The following is a 19,436-nucleotide window of genomic DNA, read 5'->3' as shown; positions in this document are numbered from 1 at the left end:
AAATTCAGTGGAATATAATTTAAATGTGTTTCTATAATGTGATATTTTCTAATGTGCTAAGCAAAATTCAATTGTTAAAATATTTTGCTGTCATATGATGTAGTGTTGCTCAGAATTATGCCTGTTTATCATAATGGCATCTAATAGGAGACATTGAAAAATTGCCAGAGAGACAAGAGTGTGTTCTACACCTCCTGTCACTGGGCATTAAGAGTCTGCACAAGACATATCAGACAGAAAGGCTTCCATAGTAAACAAACAAATGTAACTTTTGGCTAGCTGTTTTTAAAAAGTTATTTATTCTTACCTAAGTCTTTATATTATCTGTGTATTTGGGAAAAGACATGCAGGATAGACACAGTGGACTCATTTCTGAGTGCCACTTTTCTCAAAATTGGATTTTGTTTACAGGGGTCTTCACACATTGCCAAGGCCTGGCATGTGGGCTCACTAGTTTTGTCTTGCTCCTCATCATCAGGGGAAGTGCATACTATTGACAGATGCACACAGGTTGGAATGAGGAGGTGCATTTCCTTCCTTGTGGCACCCCTACCTTCTCTTTTCTGTCTTTGCTTGCTTATTTTTGGTAGTTATAAAGTTTAGGTGAGAGTACTAGAAAGAGATGATTTTTACTTCTAGATTACTTAACCTTCCTTTGCTTGTTGGTAAGAGGAGCCATCAGAAGGAAGAACTACTACTAACAGTACCTGCATGTCTTGCACCACAGTGCTTTGTGTTGTGGGCTCAGAAGACATTGAGGCATGTTTCTTCCACGTTTTTAGTTCCGTCAGCATGTTGTATCACTGCTTGTCAGAAGAGCTGTTCATCCACTTGCCTACCAGCGGCCGTGGGCTGATGTTAGCATTAGCATGCAGCCAACATTTGCGCATGCATGTGTATTGTGGATATGTGGATTGCTATGTGTGACTTATTTGGCCTAAACTTGGTTAGACTTCATAACCATGAGTATCCTTAATTGAGCATATATTGGGAAAGGGCACACATATTTACAACCTTACCTAATCTCCTGAATCTTCTGGATCACAAACAAACAAACAACAACAACAACAACAAGAAAAACCAAAGAATGTATGGCCTTTTTTCCTTTTTAGTTCTGACCACAAAACCACCACCAGTCATATCCCAGTTTACCTATTTTTACTTAGGATTTGCTTGTGATTGGGTTAGATGGCATGTTAATGAATAAGAGTAGTTATGGACCTTATTTTTGATTTCTTTAGGAAGGCCTACTACCCTTCACTTGATTCATAGTAGTATGTATTTCTTTAAGCAGCTTAGCTGTATGAAGATAGAAGATAGGAAGCATGTGTGGCCCACAGAACTGTAACCAGGAAGGGATGTTATACCCAAAGGTAGCAGAAGAAAGTTAGAATTGTCCCCAGGGTTATATTAAACTGGGCCTCTGCAGGTACAGAACCCTTTGTATAATTACTGAAACAGCTTTGTTTCCATGGCATTTCTATAGGATATGTGGATTATGTTCAGAAATAGAAGGAGGTCTTGGGGGTGTTGGTGGAGCTGATTTGCCATTAAGTTCTTTTCCCACATAAGTTGTATGGTTTGTGTGAGCAGGCCCAGTATAAATGGAATGTGTAATGGTAGTGGTACTGAGCAAGACTGGACTTGAAATTAATTGACTAAGGAAGTTGTACCTGTACAGGAAAACCATAAGGAAATACCAGTAACCCCTTTTTTTCTGCTTCAGGCTAAGAGAATAGGTAGGTGTCATGTTCTGACCATTTATCTATTTCCCCAATGCTTTGACATTTCTTGGTTGAAGTCCTTAATTCACATGTAATGACTTATGTCAGGGTCTCCTAAATTTTAATTCTTAATTCTGTACATAACATTTTTCTTTTTTCTTTGTATTTAATTTGCTTTTTCTGGTTCCCTTAGATGTATATATACTTTTTAATAGGTTGGCTACAAATGTTTTTGCTCCTGTCAAATCAGGTCCTCTTTGATGTTTTGTATCTGAACATTACCCACCTTGTTTCCTTTTCAGGGCATTCTGTGAGCATCAGACTCTTCAGTTCTTCCCTGAGGCCAGATGGACTGTAATCTGGAGGGAGTGGGGGAGGCAGGTTATTAGAGGAAGATGAATTCTATTTCCTGTCCCTTCAGAGGCATGGAAAATCACTCTTGCATGGCTGCAGGCGTCACTCGGTGCCAGGACTGAAGGCTCTTAATCTGATCTTTTAACACCGGCTCTCTGTGTGACAGTTTCACTGCCAAAACAGCAGCTGTGGCATTAGAATTTATTTTAAAATGTTTTTATTTAAAAATTAAATGATCTATTTAGAAAATAGAAAAGCATTCCCTGAAGACTAGCATAAACTACAGGACAGTGGTTGGAGAGATTTTGTGCACCTCAAAGTCAGGCTTTTTGGAGTTTGACAGGAACAAGAGGTAAATTTATATCTAGGTGAAGTCTGTTTTTAATTAAGCCCCCAAATGCTGATTAACGTACCTGCTTAGTATCTTTTGTATGTGGTTTATCACATTCTCTAAATTGTGTGTGTGTGTGTGTGTGTAGCACTAAATGATTACTGTTAAATAAACTTAGTTTTTATAAAAATTTTTTCTTCAGATGTGTAATTGTAGCTCAAAAGTAGTTGACCAACTGTCTATGTATAAAAATCACAGAAAAATATTTTTTCTATTAAATTTCACTATAACATTAAAAAAAATTATAGCCAGTGTATATTTAATGTTGTATTGTTGTTGCACCTTAGATGTAACTACTTCCGAAGTCCTAGACCTTAGACAAAGATATTACCAACTCTTGTCATTAAAAATAAGGATCCATCACTTAGAGTTCTTAAAATTTCACAGGATCTCTAGTATCAGAATTTAGCGAAACCTTATGTGCCCTCATCTGTCTGAAGTTGTTCTTTTCTCCCACTTACTTTTGGCTGTTAGGAATGGGTAAGATGATCTATAATTTCCTATTGTTAATTTTTTTCTTAGAAAGGCACTTCTCAAGGTAGTAAGTATGGGAAGCCTGTCTGTCTTCCAAATTGGGTCTCATTTGCAGAACTACAAATAGTCAAATTGGCATTTCTTGTTTATGGATGATGTCAGTCAGATCTGGGGCAAATCCTGGTCTCTGTGTTATAAATTGTATGATTTACTCTTAACTGAGCTCTAAGCTATGTGACCTTTAGCAAGTGATTTGCCTCTGTAAGCCTCAGTTTCTTCATCTGCAGGTTGAAGTTAATAGCATGGAATGCATCCAGTGACTGAGGTTTACTTCTGATCATACCTGGTCAGTTTAGCACATAGTGAGCACCCCCTGCTATCAGTTAGCAGTACTGGCTGTGGCAGTGAAACAGGGCTCTCAGTTTCTCAGTTTGGTAGCACCTGGAACCAGCCCTCCTTCTTTGTAATCACCCCATTTTGAAGAATGTAAATTGGTAATCTTCCTCTTTAATATCCTTCTTATAGAGGATAAAAGTACATTAAAACTGATGACAAAATCTGAACAAGCTGAAAATCTCAGTGGTTAGTTTCATTAGTGATTTCAGGCTGTAGCTTGTTTATCTGTAGTCCTTTTGGGTCCTCAGCAAAATTTAAGAATGCTTGTAAATGTTGTCTTGTCCACCCCCACTCCCCCTAACTCCAGGAACGTACCTTTAAGGTGATTCTAATGTGGACTGAAAACTGTGCATCGCGCTGACACCATGTGCCATGACAATAAGGGATAGCATTTCTATTGGTTTGAAATTGGACCAGTTCTGCCTCTGACTGGCTTTGTGTTTGGAAGTTTGATCTCTTTAAATCTTAATATTCTTAGAGGAGAATAACCCCGTCTTTATAATGTATATTATAGTTTTAAAATGTTAAATATCTGGCATAGTAAATACCCTCTTCTCTGCCTTCCTTTCCTATTGTACTTTCAGGGGAATGGATTCTATTTCAAGTTATTTTGGTCCTAAGACATTGGAGAGGAAGAACTTAGTAAAAACTGAGGAGCTCAAGGTAATCTTCCAGAATGAGCTGGCTATTGGTCTTCTGTGAAGTTTGCTAGGTCTTGCAGCTCCAGCAGTAGGCAGTTTATCTTGCAGAAGGAAGGGGATTTTTTTTTTTTTTCTTACTTTTGGTAAGTCAGTGTTTGTTATAATGTTAGTTTAAGTGTTAAATATTGGGCACATTAGTTGTGGTCCTGTTTTGGGGGACAGTTGTTTTTTCGATACTCTTTATTTTTCTCTAAGGGTCATTGTTGAAATAGACAGGGTATGTATGTTCCCTATAGTTGAAAGTCTTTTCTCAGGATACAGTTGTGTTTTTCAGAAAGTTGTAGCCCTTAATAACAAGTTATAGAGTTTATTGGAAGAGCGCTATTGTGTGAGAAGCAGCGTGATAAGAACCTAAGGTTAGGGAGACTCAGGAGCAAATCCTGGCTGGGCTACTTGCTTTCTTTATGTTGAGCAAAATACTTAGCTTTTTTTGAGCCACAGTTTCCTTATCCTTATAAATATGAGTTGCTGTATAATAGAGTTGTTATATAAGGATTAGTGATATCGTAAAGGACCTGACTGGATATTTGGCTGCTTTGACAAAGACCAAAGGAACAGTAGTTTAATTGAGGTAAAAGCTTGTTTCTCTCATAACGGTTGGCTCGAAGAACCTATGGCTAATTTGGCAATTCTACGATGTGAACTTAGGCTCATTCTGTATCGATGTTCATTGTCCCTAACATCACCTGTCCTGCCCCAGTCAGCAAGAAGGAGAAAGGAGAGGGCATATTCTTTTTAAGGGCATGATGTGAAAGATGTTCTCATTTTTTAACCCCTTTGCAGTGTTCAACACCTGGTTATCTCTCTCCAGCTAGCTGCAAAGACACTTGGAAATATAGTATTAACTGAATAACTGTTATATTTACATAAATCTTAAGAAAAAGGGTCTTATGGGACAACTAGCAATCATTTCCAGACGTAGTGGTATGCATAAAATAAAAGTAATGGTCATTATTATCATCGCTGATGGTTACATAATAAATACTTTGTGTAACACAACTCATGTTTTGCTTTATCTCCTAATATGTAAAATAATGCATAGTTCTTTTTATAGAAGTCTCTTCCATACAGTTCAAATCTTGGAGAAGACTCATCCATCAGATATTGTTTATCATTCATACATTTACAGAGGATAGAAAGGAAACCACATGAACAGTTATGGGCTATCTGAATAACCCACAGGGCCTATAACTGTTCACGTTTGTGCACATTAAAGAAGAAGAAGAATGTACTAAGATTCTTGGAAGATATTTTTCAGTTGAAGTATAGATTATAGTAGATCACACATGGCGGACTATATTTTGTAGGAGATTTGCTGGAAGGAAGATGCTAGTTGATAGAAAAATTGTTAAGGAAATCGTTACTTATTTAAGGTCTTTCTTTCCTCATATGTATTTCTTTGTAAATATATATATATTTCATTGTAAATATGTATTGTCCTTTAGAGACACTGGATCCAAATTTTTGATTGTTTCATGCCCCAAGAAATCATAGACAGTACATTGGATTGGTCATTCTTGATTGTGTGGAGTTTTAAGATGTCTCAGAAAAGTTAGTTCAGGTTTATTGTTTTGCAGAGTGAAGTTGATCTGCTTCCATGGCTCAGGCCACAGACAATTTTGAAGCCACAGACTGAAGTAACCTGAAATATACATATTTTGTTGGAGAGAATAAAAAAACAGAAAATGGTTCCTTACTTTCCTTACCTCCCTTCAGTGGCTTGCTTTTTTTTTTTTTTTTTTTTTTTTGTGGAGTAGTAGTTCTGGGGATTGAATCCAGGGGTACTCTACCACTGAGACACACCCCCAGCCCTTTTTAAAATTTTATTTTGAGGCAGGATATCACTAATTTGCTTAGGGCTTAAGTTGATGAGGTTGGTCTTGAACATGTGATCCTCTTGCCTCAGGCGTGCACCACCAAACCCAACTCCAGTTGCTTCTTAATTTCTGTTTCTTGAATTATGATCCTTGTTACTGTTGTAGAAATGGCTTTCATTTTTAACCTTGCCATCAACTTGTTTCTAGTCATTTAGTGGCAGGGAGGGTGGACATCTGCCTCCTTCCTTCCTTCTTCAATTCCATAGCTGGGTTTTGTTGTTGTTATTGTCCCTTCAGTTACTTAAAACAAAAGTAGAATTGCTTAGGACTGGTGGAGCCCTGTAGGCTAGTTCTCACACTGACCAGAGTGGATTTGGGAACTGAGCTTACAAGTGAATAGAGATGATTTTTCTGTGCATCTATATTTTAAATAGATAATTGTTTTAACAAATGAAATACAGGATTAAAATCATTCTGTTTATGACATTTAACAAGTTCTCTGATTATTAGAGTTTGTAGAATATGAAGGGAAATTAAGAAAAATTTTAGTCTACTTTAATTCTAATGTTTATGTAGGGAAAAAGTAGCATTCCAACTTGAATGTTTTCTGGTGCACCTGTAATTTTAACCTAGAACTTGTTTTTAATGTTGTTAGCTTTTCTGGTAAGTAGTCGTGTCCCGTCCCCCCCCCACCCCCCCACCCCCCGAATTCTATTGCTTTGGCCACTCTAGATAGCATTTAATGGGAGAAAATATGCTTAGCAAATAGTGATAATATGAATTTATTTGAATCACAATTCTAGTAGATTAAAATTAAAATAGTCATACCAAATGATACATAAATTTCTGTTTCAAACATGCCATAAATTTGGTCCTTATAAATTGATGGGAAACTCCTCTGCTACATATTATGAGATACAGGTGTATCTGAAATGCTGTTTGGGCAACTGGGTTAATATGGTACTGAAGTTCTCTGAACCATGTTTTGCATGTGTAGAATAATTGTGAAATGAAAGTTAAAAAATGTCATCAGTCACTTTCATATTGTGCCTTAGGGAGGAAATGAACAAAACATGGTGGTTACATGCACTGGTGGCAGAGCTATCACCTTGTAATGGCTCCAAGTTAATTCCTTTATACTGCTTGTTAACTTTGTAAAGAATCAATGACTTGTGATAACATAGTTTGATGTAGGTGAGCTTGGTTGGAATAACTGGTGATGCCCTGATAAGCATGCAGTGAAACCCCTAAGACCATTTTCAAAGAGTGTTCATTAAGTGCCAGCAGCCTACATAGAGTATGTCTGTTTCCCAGTTGGGGCCATTTTGTTGGTCTTGGTGTAATATGTTATGACAGCCTTGTGTATCGAAAGAATGTCCTACGATGAATAATACAGATGGATTGGGGCCTTAGAGGATTTGTTCCAGATTTCTAATTTTCACATTAGGTGTGAGCATGGATAACCTTTCATTTAAAATAGTTTTCCCCTCATACTACTGAATCCACCATCAGAGTGTAATTCTGTCTGATGTTTCATGGATGACTAATTGGCTTGCTTTACCAGACCCTGCATTTTGGCAGTAATTGAGTGTTTGGTGGGATTGCTATGATGGCTTTATGGTTTTCTCGACCTCAGGAAGTGAAAGATGATTCTCAGAGGTAGAACTTAAAAGTACTTCAAGTAGAGCCCCATTGTGCAGTACAGTAGTGATTATATAGATTTAAATTTGAAGTTTAATAAGATAAAAAAATTAACTTTCTCAGTCATACTAGCCACATAATAAGTGCTCAGTGTAACTAGTGGCTGCCATATTATTTGCACAAATATAGAACATTTTCAGCGGTGCAGGAAGTTCTCTTGGGTAACACTGAACATTTAGAGCTTATTGGACATAGCAGTGAAGAATAATCTGTCCCCCAGTGAAAATCAGAAGGCACGTCCAGATGGTCAATAGGTAGAAGACTTGGGCATCTTATCTAATTCATGTTGTACATCTAAATTGTTTAGGGAGCCCTGCATACATGTTCATCCTCTCTGAGCTTTGTAGCTCTGAGAAGTCCTATAGTTTACCAAAAGTTTGTGCAATTAACCCTCTGGTTTGTTATTTTGTTTATTTGTAATATCTAATTTTTGTGACACTAACATTGCTTTAAATACTGTTTTGGACAGGCAGACTTAGGTGTTTTGGTGAAATATAAAGCTGATTTGTGCCCCCTCCAACAAAACAAAACAAAACAAACAAAAACAAAACAAAACTTTATAGTTGCAGAAAAAGGCATAGTAGAATTTTAATCTGACCTCCCTTGGATTTGATCTGCTCACTAGTACCTGGTGTATTGTGTTATAGTCACATCAACTGTCACCAGAAGGGTAGCTAAAAGAATGAGTGACTTCACAGGCATTTATACAGAGAAATGATTGAGTGACCTGAAGGATGTTTAATCTAAAAGAAAGGAAACCAAAAATATGCCTTATGCCATTTTCAAATACTCTGAGTGTCAGTCCTATGGAAGAGAATTTAGAGACAAAAACCAAAACAAACAAAGAAAAAAACCTGGATTCAGTGGGAAGAAGTTATGGGGAGGTAGATTTCTACTCAGTATTAGGTCTCGTTAACTCAAAATAGAAAAAGCTTGACTGTAAGATATAGCGAGTTCTTTTCCATAGTCAGGCAGAGACTGACCTTGGGTTAGAGTGTGACAGAGGACATTGATCCACTGTATAGTAGTGGCCTTTAACCTGTGGTTGGTACTACAATTCAGCCATCCCAACTCCCCTACCCAGACAGCATTTGGAGGTCTGTGTGCATTCGAAAATAGAGATTTTGTTTGTACTTAGTTATTAACAATGCCTGGGGTACTACCAGCATCTGGGTCTCATGATCTCTAAAGCCCTTTCCAGTTGTGAGTTTCTGTAAATGAGTAGCTTCTTATGTACACGTGGCTAATGGTTTGTATTTGCTGGAGGTGGTATTCAGTCCAGTTTCAGACTCTAGTATCTTTCACTCTAGAATATCACATTAGTTCTAACTGTTCTACAGACTTGTAGAACTCTGCCACTCAGCTTATTATTACTAAAATACAAAACTGATAGCACTTTACTGCTTAAAATTTTTTATAATGCCTCATTTCCTACCAAGATGAAGTTCAGCTTCTTTTCATGTTATGCAAAGCCCTTCACTCTCTGGCCTCTTCCCACCCTAGCAGACTTCATATCCTCCTAATCCGTGAATCTATAGAGTATGCTCCTCTGTACACATGTGTTTTAAGCATTTGCCCTTCTTGTTCTTCTTGTGAGTACTTATTCTATATTAAAGAAATTTTGCATGTGTGTCTCTCCAAGAAGTCTCTACAAAATTCTACCTTGCCTGTCTCTCCAATTGTGTCCCCCTACCTGTTCTCCTTCTGCCATGCTGAAACACACAAGCTTCCTTCTCTTTCAGGAACTCTACTCAGTCTTTTCCATCTTTCTGAATTTTGTCCCAATTCTTCATACACAGAACTGCAAATCCCTCAGTCTCGGTTGCAAAATCAACTTCCTTAGGAGATCTTCCCTTATCCTCAAGATTAGGTTGATATTTCCTTGATAAATGATTATATAATGTTATGGTTTGGATGTGAGGTGTCCCCAAAAACTCCTATGTGAGACAATGCAAGAAAGTTCAGAGGAGAAATGATTGGGTTGTTAAAGTCTTGACCCAATCAGTGATTTAGTCCCCCGCTAGGGATTAAGTGAGTGGAACTGAAGTGGTAGAGTATGACTGTAGGAGATTGGAATTGGGGCGTGGCTTTGGGTCTATATTTTGTATCTGGAGAGTGGAGACTTACTCTCTCTGCTTCCTGATCTCCATAATGTGAGCTGCTTTCCTCTGCCACACTCTTCTACCGTGATGTTCAGCCTCACCTCAAACCCCAAGGAATGGAGCTGGCCTTCTGTGGACTAAGACCTTTGAAACCGCGAGCCCTCAAATAAACATTTCCTCCTCTAGTTGTGCTGCATGGATCATTTAGTCGTGGCAGTGAAATAGCTGACTAAAACACATATCATCCTCTAATTTTCTTATGGAACTTATCCTTTAGTTGAAATTTTAGAGCCTTTGAGTATTATTAATCCATTGACTGTTTTTCATGATAAAGTTTAAACTGAGACCATTAAAATCTGTAGTCCATCTAGTTTGATATTGTAACCTCAGTGTTCATCACAGTATGATGCATGTTCGGAACTTAATAAATATTTGAATGAATGAATAAAAACGACTTTTTCCTGATGCCCCAAGAAGTAGGCTTGCCATTCCGTCTTAAAAAGCTTTTCTAGTATTTTGTATTTTACATTCCTGTGTTATAAGATGTGCCCTGTGTCTGAGTTCAGTGAGAAGCAGGACTAGTATGTTTTACTTTTGCATCCCCACGTGATGGGAATGTTAACTCATGTTAGTTATAAGAATCTTAGTTCATTTGATATCTGTGCCTTTAGTGTTCCTTCCGTAACTAACACTTTTTTAATGGTGGGGAGGTTTCTTTTTTTGATTTTTTAAAAAATTTTAATAGAGTTTTTTATTGCTGTTTTAATACTGTGGTACTATAGTGCCACATCTATTGTCATGCACTAAAGTATTGATATGGCAGGTATTATCATTGTAGTCTTTTCTGAGAACGTACATCAGACATCTGTTTTATACATATAAGGTCCACTCCTTATTATGTAGGTTTTGTTGCAGTCATTATGGACTTCATTGTTTTAATATCTCATAGAAGAAAAATTTCAATACTTTACTTGAACGAATGCTAAAAGTTATTTTATGATGAGGAAGTAAGTAGGAAAGTGATTCAGTGTATAGTTTATTTTACTAGCTGTGTTCCCCCCTTCCATCCACACTATATTCCTTAAATCACAGTAGTTTTTAAAAAATGTTTTATTGAAGTATATTTACATGCTATAAAATTCACTTATCTTGTGTACATACAGCTCAGTAATTTTCAGTGAGTTCATGAAGTTATACAACCGTCACCACAATCTAGTTTCTTTTAGGATTTAAAAATTGTAAATTAGAACATATTAAAGAATAAAAAATTGAATATTTTCATTTCCTTCAAATCTTGGTCAGTACCCCCACCCCTTCCACCTCTTAGCCTTCCTTATTATTATGTCCTCAGTGGCATTTTATTTGGTATTGCTGGTGGGATGTTCTCACTTATATCTGAGTGAGCAGCTTGAACAGTAAGAAAGGCAGTAGGACTACGTTACTTCTGCAGATTGGCTGGGGCCACAGTGGCTGTCACCACTTGTGATGTGTTGGCAGGGGGGATGAGCAGGAAGTGAGACAGGAAGTGAGATGAGGGTGGAGTAGGAAGAGAGGACAAATGGGGAAGGGGAAGACAAGCAGAAGAGATGGTAGACATAATAGGAAAGCCATCAAGGTTCTAAGAAGATGGGAAACACTTGATGTGTTTTCTGAGTCAGAACTTAACCTGCTTAAATCTGAGAATGGAAAAAAAAAATGCTTGCTGGGTCAGCTTTTTGGGAGTACTTCAGGCTTCTTTCTCAGGTGTTCATTTTTCCCTTTTGTGATCTTTTTGCCTTCTTCCTGTCTGGGTTTGATTGTCACACCTTACCTGGTGGGTGCTGCTTTAGTCTGTGGTGTAATATGTTTGCTATGTGGTGGAGTGAGTAATGCCGGGTGTTTCTGGTGCTTTCAGGACACACGGGAGGAGGCTTGTTTGCCTTAGGGGGAGCTTCTGTTCTAAAGGTCCTTAAATAGTGAATGATTTACTGTGAGTAGAAATAGGGAAGTAAAATTCTGAACTGCAGATACTGTATTAGCCTATGGCTATTGCCATCAAAGAGGAGCTGAATCATGACTTTCATTGTCATTTTAACTTTTAAGCAGGTCTCATTGGGGAGAATTTCTGGTTTTCTCAAAAAATGTGCTTGATTTTAAAGCCAAGCCACAAAGATTCCCACTGCCTAAAGCATCTCTGCCCATTTTAGCAATGGGAATCCAGTTTGTTAAACAGGAATTGAACAAACTTCATGGTAGAGAGATCCTAATTAGCTGCATGTTCCTTATCTCTTTCTTATGTATCTTTTTTTTTGAATGCTTAATAAAAATACAAAAAAATGTCAGTAAGATGGAGAAATGGCAGAGAAGGAGCTTAAAAATTTGAGTGAAATGAATACATGAATGGAATGAATGATATGCATGTTGGATGTCTGTACATGTGATCCTGTTTCAGTTGCTAGCAAGTTTTAAGTACCCTTGTCGAATATCAAAAAGCAGAAGGTGGAAAATTGTGTCACAGTTTCTATCCATAATCTCACTTTAGAGTATTAAGTAAATCTCAAGAGTCTTCTTACACATTGTCTTTTTCTTCACTGAGAAAACTGTCAGTTTTTGGTATTTCAAGAACCAGCTCGACTTTAAACATGAGCTCTGTGTGAGGTTTGTAGTAAGTGCTCAATAAACACTGTACGTGGTTAGTCTGAGTTTAGGGGAAGCTGAAGTTATTATTGGCCATTTTATTGACTGCTTCTCTATTCCTAGTTTTTTTCACAGAATTTTCACTTTCTTCAGAGAAAGAGAGAAATGGATTATTTACGTAGGCAAATATTTCATTAAAAGTAAGAGAATGAATAGAGATAACTAAAGGCTAGGATTGCTCCTTAAGTCCCTGTTTTGAAATTGAAACACCTACAATTAAAAATATCAAAAGAGCCCATTAAAAGCTTAAAATGTAATCCTAGAATTTGACATTTTTCTTTGTTAGTTATAAGCACAAAATACACATTTGTTGAGAAACCAAGAATGAAAACATCGATTATAGGTAAATATTTAAGGCAGTTTCCTTTCCTACTTACTTGCCTCTTCATTCCCACTACCCATCTCAGAGGTGGAAATTGTGGTCACTGTCATTAATCTCAGTAGAGGTGTACTCGAGGGTTTTGGAATGGGGACAAGGTAGTTTAAGGGGAGTGGCACATTTAGCTCTGTTTGTATAAAGCAGTATGATAGTTGAGCTTTACAGATTGTCTTCAAATAAGTGAAGAAAGCTAAATTTCTTAACTGAGATCAGCCAAAACAAGACTCTTCCATGGAGGAGTGCTCGTTTCATAGCCCAGTCCCTTTGAGTCTCCGTTCATTAAATGTAGTTTAAAAAAGTCGAAAAAGACCTATTTTAGACCAAATGGATACTAGAATGTTCAAGTGCACTTAGTTGGGAATAATATTTATATTTCAGAGGTACTCGTATGGGCACTTGAATATGTCCAGATGTGCAGACACATCTGTGCAACTTAATTTTTCCGATATTACAAAAATGACTAATATCAGTTTTTGCCCGTTATCTTTAGAACTGAATCATGGCTTTTCCTGTGCTATGAATTCTAGATATTTAAAAATAAATAAATTTGAAGGTTTTAGTTTTCCTATTAAATTTAAAAGAAATACCTGACAACATTAAAGTTGAGTTGTACATTTTTGATCTCTTACCTATGCAGCACTTTATAACAAGAATTAACACGTGAGCATTTATCACATTTCTAGAAGAAACATAAATGTTGAATTCTGAATGACCTTCCAGTATTTATTCTAACAAATACCAGGAGAAAATTTAAAAATAAGTACTTGTAGGATATAAGTTTTAAAAAATTTTTTTAAATTTTTTTTTTTTTCCTGTGGCTGGCAAAGAGAAAAGGGGATACTAAGACAGTGAGTGGGTTGGGTTTTGTTTTTTTAAGTACTAGTGGAAGATGTTCAATCAAAGTATATCACTGACTTGAAAGTGAAATTTAAACTGATTCTACCACATATAGGGGAACATCCTTCATAGGGTGCAGTTCAGGTACCTGTGGTTAGTTGGTCAGTTACTCCTCAGCAGTCTGGACCCAGATGTACCCTTGACATCTGTTCATCCATCACCTGGGGCTTGCAATTGGAAATCTGGAGGCCCCCAAATGCTATTTTGCATGTAATTAAAGTTAGAGGACATGTTAGGAAAAGCTGTTCTGACTGAGTAGAAAACAAATAATTGTATTCTGTTTCTGATCTTCATTTATAGCACCAGCAACAAGTGGTGCAGGCTGTGGAACGGGCCAAGCAGGTGACCATGGCAGAACTGAACGCCATCATTGGGGTACGTGGCCTTTCCATTTTAGCTCTGATCTTAGTATTATCGCCAGCTCTCTTGCTCTCTCTCTTTAAATTTTGTTCCACCAAAGGGGCAAAAGGCAATAGACAACCACAAAGTGAAATTAAGTACTTTGCCTTCAATCTCCTGTGAAATTCGATGGCCTCCTCAGAAACTTTGGATCACATTCTCACCAATTTAAGTTGATGTTTCTGAAAATTCTCCCCTGCGGAGAGTGTTCTTTTTCATATTACTTTTTGCAGGCAGCTTCTGTTGCAAAGCTAGACTAGGGGGGGAAAAAAAAGGTACAGATTATCCTGATGTTAAAATGACCCGATTTCTTTTTTATCTGTTCTCAAATGATGTGTGGAGTGTCTTAATATCATTTTTAGTAAAATGTGTGTTTTCACATCTTCCCTGCTACTTTTCCTTCCCTGTGATGAGTGGTTCTTAAGGGCTCGTGTCCATTTGTAGTAGAAATAATAGATGAACTGAACTTTTTTGAAAAATGAGTGGCCCCGTTAGAAAATTCTTCTTGGCACTGGTGGTGTTACTGCTGCATAGAAATCCTGCTGCACTTCATGGATTTGGGCAGTCACTTGAACTCCACTTACATTTTTGTTCTCTCAAATTAAAATAACAATAAAATAATGTGCTAAAACTTAGAAATAAAAATAAAGGCAAGAGATCCTGGCTATAAAGAACACTATATTCACCTCTGTGCAGATAATACAAACAGTTCCTTACTTGTTCCTCTTTCTGCCCCTCCCAAATGCTTTCTTTTGTGTATAGATTATACACAAAGTCTTTTCTTTTTTTTTCCCCCCTCAGTGTATCACACACACTTTGAAATGCTAATTATTCCATTTACTTTCATTAAAATTCAAATTGCTGAGTGAAGATGTGGATAAGGGTCGCCTGATAATCAATCTGAAGAGAAGATATTGCTTCAATTATGCCTCTGTCTTTTTAACAAGGAAATCAGAACTTTGGGATCACTGCCGGTGGTGGGGGCACAATAGTCTGATTGTAGCTTGTTTTTTAATGGACTATTTGGAGCTCTGTTTTGTGTCCCTCTGACCACTAGAAAAAAATGGTAGCAAATTAGCAGGCATAATAAATGGAAAAGAATAACCTTTTTTCCCCCTCTAAACGCCCCTTGAAAAAAAGTCATGTAGAATCAGGAATAACATTTTCATTTTCTGTGTTAGGTGCAGGTGGGGTAGGTATTAAGAGAGGAATACATTTCACAATTGATTTTTTACTTCTTAAAACTCCAGAAAACAGCAGTATTTGAGTTTAAATGTTGAGAGCACTTCAGTTTTTAAAGTTAAGTGTATATGCATACACCAGCTATGCTTGCCTGAAACATCTGTGTACTTGAGTGTGTTATATTCATGTTGGAATGGTCTGCATATTTTTGTTATTAAATCTTTCACAGGTCAGAAGTGATAGAACTTTTATTTCACATTCACTGTTCAATTTTCTGTGTTTGGTTTATAGGGAAAGAATATACAGAGTGGTGCCTAATAGGAGAACTTGCCAGGGTCATGTCTATCTTAGTGTTTATCATTTTTTATGAATAGCTGAAAGATGGCCATTGCCCCCCTTCCTTCTTATTGGACCTTTTCTAGAAATTCGGAATGCTTTATTTATTTTTTCCTTTTTCGAGTCTTTCGGTGACTGTACATGTACACAGTGGAAAGTTTTTTTTGTTTTGGATGTTGCTTAAAGATAGGAAGGAAGGTAGAAAATTTAAAAAAAGTCCCCCTCTTCATCACATCAAATACATTTTTATACTGTTTTAATATCTATTTCATTTTTACCTACTTTGTTTTGAATGGGATGACAGATTGTCTTTTCTAAGGGAAATGATGATTTATTAGATTGTAGCTGAGTTACCAACAGACATATTGTGTTTATGTGGATTTAATTATTAAAATAAAGGTAATTTAATTTTGTGATCTAACAACATGTTTGAAGAACTAACACAGTAGAGCTGTATGCTATCAAAGCAGCATGTGCTGTATTGTTGGATCTTGTGGAGTTCCAAACTAACTGTATTTGGGCAGAGAATGGAGTCAAAATCATATAAACTGTTTTAAAAAATAGATTGTAGAAGTAGACACACCTAGCAGTTTCAGGGAACCACAAACCATGTGAGGAAGAAAGAGCCCACTTCTAAACTCACTTGATGAATTTGTGTTGCAGAGTTTCTCTGTCCTTCCTATCCCTGGGTTGTCTTTTGTGTCCATTAGTTTTCGGAGTTGTAACATTGTGGAATTTTAAATGGACTAGCTGTTGTATGTCCTTCGGGTTATGGCTGTGTTGTGAGGTACTGGTTTTTTGATCTGCTCACAAAAATGATGAGAAGTCAGGTTTAGATTTTTTTTTTTAACCTGATTTTTAGAATGTAGTTGGCAGTGATTTTCTGTATTGAGGGAGTGATGGGTTTTTCTCCTGAGAGGTAAAAATCCATCTAAGACCCTGCGGATTTTCATTTATTTATTAGGACATATGTATCTATTTTATATGTATGCACACTATCCAGACAAGAGCAAATGTTCTCAGATTTAATGAAATCTGATGAAGCACCTTTTTAACTCTGCAATATTATTCTACCTTCATTGGTAAATGAGCCAAACCAGTGATCCATGCAGTTTAAATGCAGAATGCTGAAGTGAGCCCAAAACCTAGAGAGACGGCTGTTCTCCTGACAATAAGCTAGTTGTGTTTAATGGAATGAAACACAGTTATAATGATTTCTTTCACAGGTCATGTTCAGTTTAAAACTGTTGATAGATGGAAATAAGTTAAATATCATTTATCTTTTATTTATAAGGAAGAAAACTGGGAAAATTACTGTTTTTTTGTGTTTTGGTTTCACACTTGAACTTTCCCTGAGTTCCCCAAATGGGCTAGAGGAATATTATGTATCTAGTTGGATCTTGTCATGTGTCCTACTAGCCACTGTGTTTTTAAATTAGAATCTCTGCGAGATCACACTGTTGGAACAACACACAAATTGTAGCTTTAAATCAGTAATATGATCTAATTAGAAATGATGTTTTCATTTCCTGTATTATTAAATTGAGTCATCTGACTATCTTAAAGTGCTTTTTAAATCCATTACACTATATAATCAGCACATGCTGTGTGAATGTGGTTATGCTTAATAAAGGAGACTAACTTGGAACCTTGTAAGAATTTGAACAAAGCAACTACCATTGAGAAAAAAAGTTTCAGTGTGAACATTGGTGGAAAAAAATGTTTGGCTTGTAAAATAGAAGAATGTGGTTCCTTTGGAACACCACCCCATCCCCTTAAAAACTCTTGAAGAAAAAAAAAGGAGAAATGTATGCATTAAAATAAAAAACCTCCCCCATCTTCCCCCCCAAAACCCCTTAAGAACAGGTATGCCACAGTGTTGTAGGAAAATGCAGTTTAGCACTGGAAATGCTGAACCTCAATTTTTAGCAGTGACATTTTAATGATAGGAAGTCTGCAAAATTATTTGCCATCAATTGTGAAGGCAATAACAAGCCTTGGTGGTTTTTCACACTCTCTGTGTTAAGTGCTTTCAGAATGACAGCGTAAACTGTGTTAGAGAACTCCAAGGAAGTAAAACTGATTAAAATGTTCATGCTTGAATGGTGCTGATGGAATAGTTCATTTGGACTTTCTCTACCTCCTGCAGCTCAAGCTGAAATATTAAAATTCAGTGGATTTAAATCTCTCTCCTCTCAGCTCAGGAAAAAAACATTACATTTTAATAGGTTTTAAACCCATAATTCATTGGTTTGGAGCAGCACTATTAAATCTATTTAAATATTACTTGTATTACTAAGGAAATGATTTAAATGACTTTGCCTTTACCATCCTATGTGTTTGAGTTAGTTTGAAAAAAGAAAGACAATGCCATTGGGAGAGTTGTTTGCTGCCCCCCCCCCACTTTAGAATTTTCTTTTATTGTCCTTGTCATATGATTGACCTTTAAGTTAATGTGTGTATTTATTTGTTCCAGATTGACTTTCTGGCAGAGGGTCTTGCAGTATGACAATTTAAAAATGTTATGTCCCTCTTTTTCCATTGTAGATTTCAAAACTGCCATTTTAAGTTTCAAAACCATTTGGGTGAGCCACTGTAATTTCCCTTGTTTTCTTAAGCAAATTAGCCTTTAGGCAAAAACTGGAGTTATAAATGTGTGGAGATACATAAAAACAAATGTGTGTGTGTTTCCCTCCTTTACATCAACAGCATATGATGTATATACCCCTGTGAACATACAGCCTCCAGTAACACAAAACTTGAAATAAAATAAACAAATACAACTTCACTTTTTCAACAAAAGCAAAAATGTATTAAGTATCCAAAAGCAATATTTCTATTCCTCCATGTTGGCTAATTAAAGGCCTGGCAGAGGTATTGTTAATTTTGTTCTGTTTTTAATCCTGTTTCAAACATGACTGTGCTACAGAGCTGAATCAGTGTTATTTTACCTGGGTCCATCTTTCAGTCCTTTTCTCTCCAGCCATTGCAACTGTAACAAGTCCCAAGACTTGAGCACCAGATTGTGAAGAGCTTTCTTTCTCCCAGTGGTTGTTTGAGGGCTTTGTTGGAATCCACCCTCCAACAGGATGGACCTTTGCTTGCCCTCGTTAGTACTGACAAACTCAAGAATATCTCCTTGTTTGAATTTTCCTCCTTCCTTGATTTTCTTTCCTTAGGCTCCCACTCTTGATCTGGGATCATTTCAGAATTACCTGCAGCCAAACCCTGGCCCTCCATTTACTGGAGGAACTAAGAAATGCAGGATTTGACTTTATAGACCTCAAGCTATTTAAGGGACTATATGATATAAATAGGTAACTGTAGTCCGGTGATAGAACTATGACTTCTTTTCTGATGTGAATTCTGTGCATAAAACTTACTCCTTAACAGCTCAGTTTTTACAACTTTGTGTTTACATTATTTTTTAAACCTGTGCTTTTCAGGAAACTTGCTGGTGAGTCTCCTTCCTTTATCTTGTGTTTCTCTCAATTCATTGTTATTGACGTTTTCTAAATGTATGTAATATGGAATGAAATTAGAAATAACTGTAAAATTGATTTTTGTGTTTTCTTGGAGGTTGTGATTTCAGCTTTGTGGAAGTTGTTATTTCAGCTTTGTAACTGTCTTTACGGAATAGTGCCAAAAGTTTAAAGGCTTCTTAGGATATGCTGACCACAGGTTGAATCAATGCACAAAGTCTAGGGGAGGAGACTGGCTTGAAGATGTCCTATTTTCTTGTTGTAGGGCTCTGCTACTTTGCTCATTTGCTCTCACAAAGCTGTGATGGCATTAAAACCAAAGGAGTCTTGTATCACATCCTTCTTTATCTTCTGTTGGTATGCCTACCCACACCTCTCTACTTTTAAACTGGTTCATTTGCTGTGAAGCAGGGACTACATTATTG

General features: G+C 36.8%; 1 protein-coding gene across 1 annotated transcript in view; it reads left to right on the top strand.

Moving 5' to 3' along the window:
* The window catches only part of TLE4 (TLE family member 4, transcriptional corepressor), a 134,946-nt gene that overhangs the window by 34,468 nt on the left and 81,042 nt on the right, over positions 1-19,436 (top strand). The window contains 1 exon segment of the mRNA XM_079113860.1: positions 13,913-13,987. Within this exon segment, the coding sequence (XP_078969986.1) occupies positions 13,913-13,987 (75 nt within the window).

Source organism: Sciurus vulgaris (genome assembly GCF_902686455.1).
Source record: "Sciurus vulgaris genome assembly, chromosome: 15".
In the NCBI taxonomy this organism is placed as follows: Eukaryota; Metazoa; Chordata; class Mammalia; order Rodentia; family Sciuridae; genus Sciurus; species Sciurus vulgaris.
Note: the sequence above shows the minus strand (reverse complement) of the source record. Positions and strands in the feature narration are given on the sequence as shown.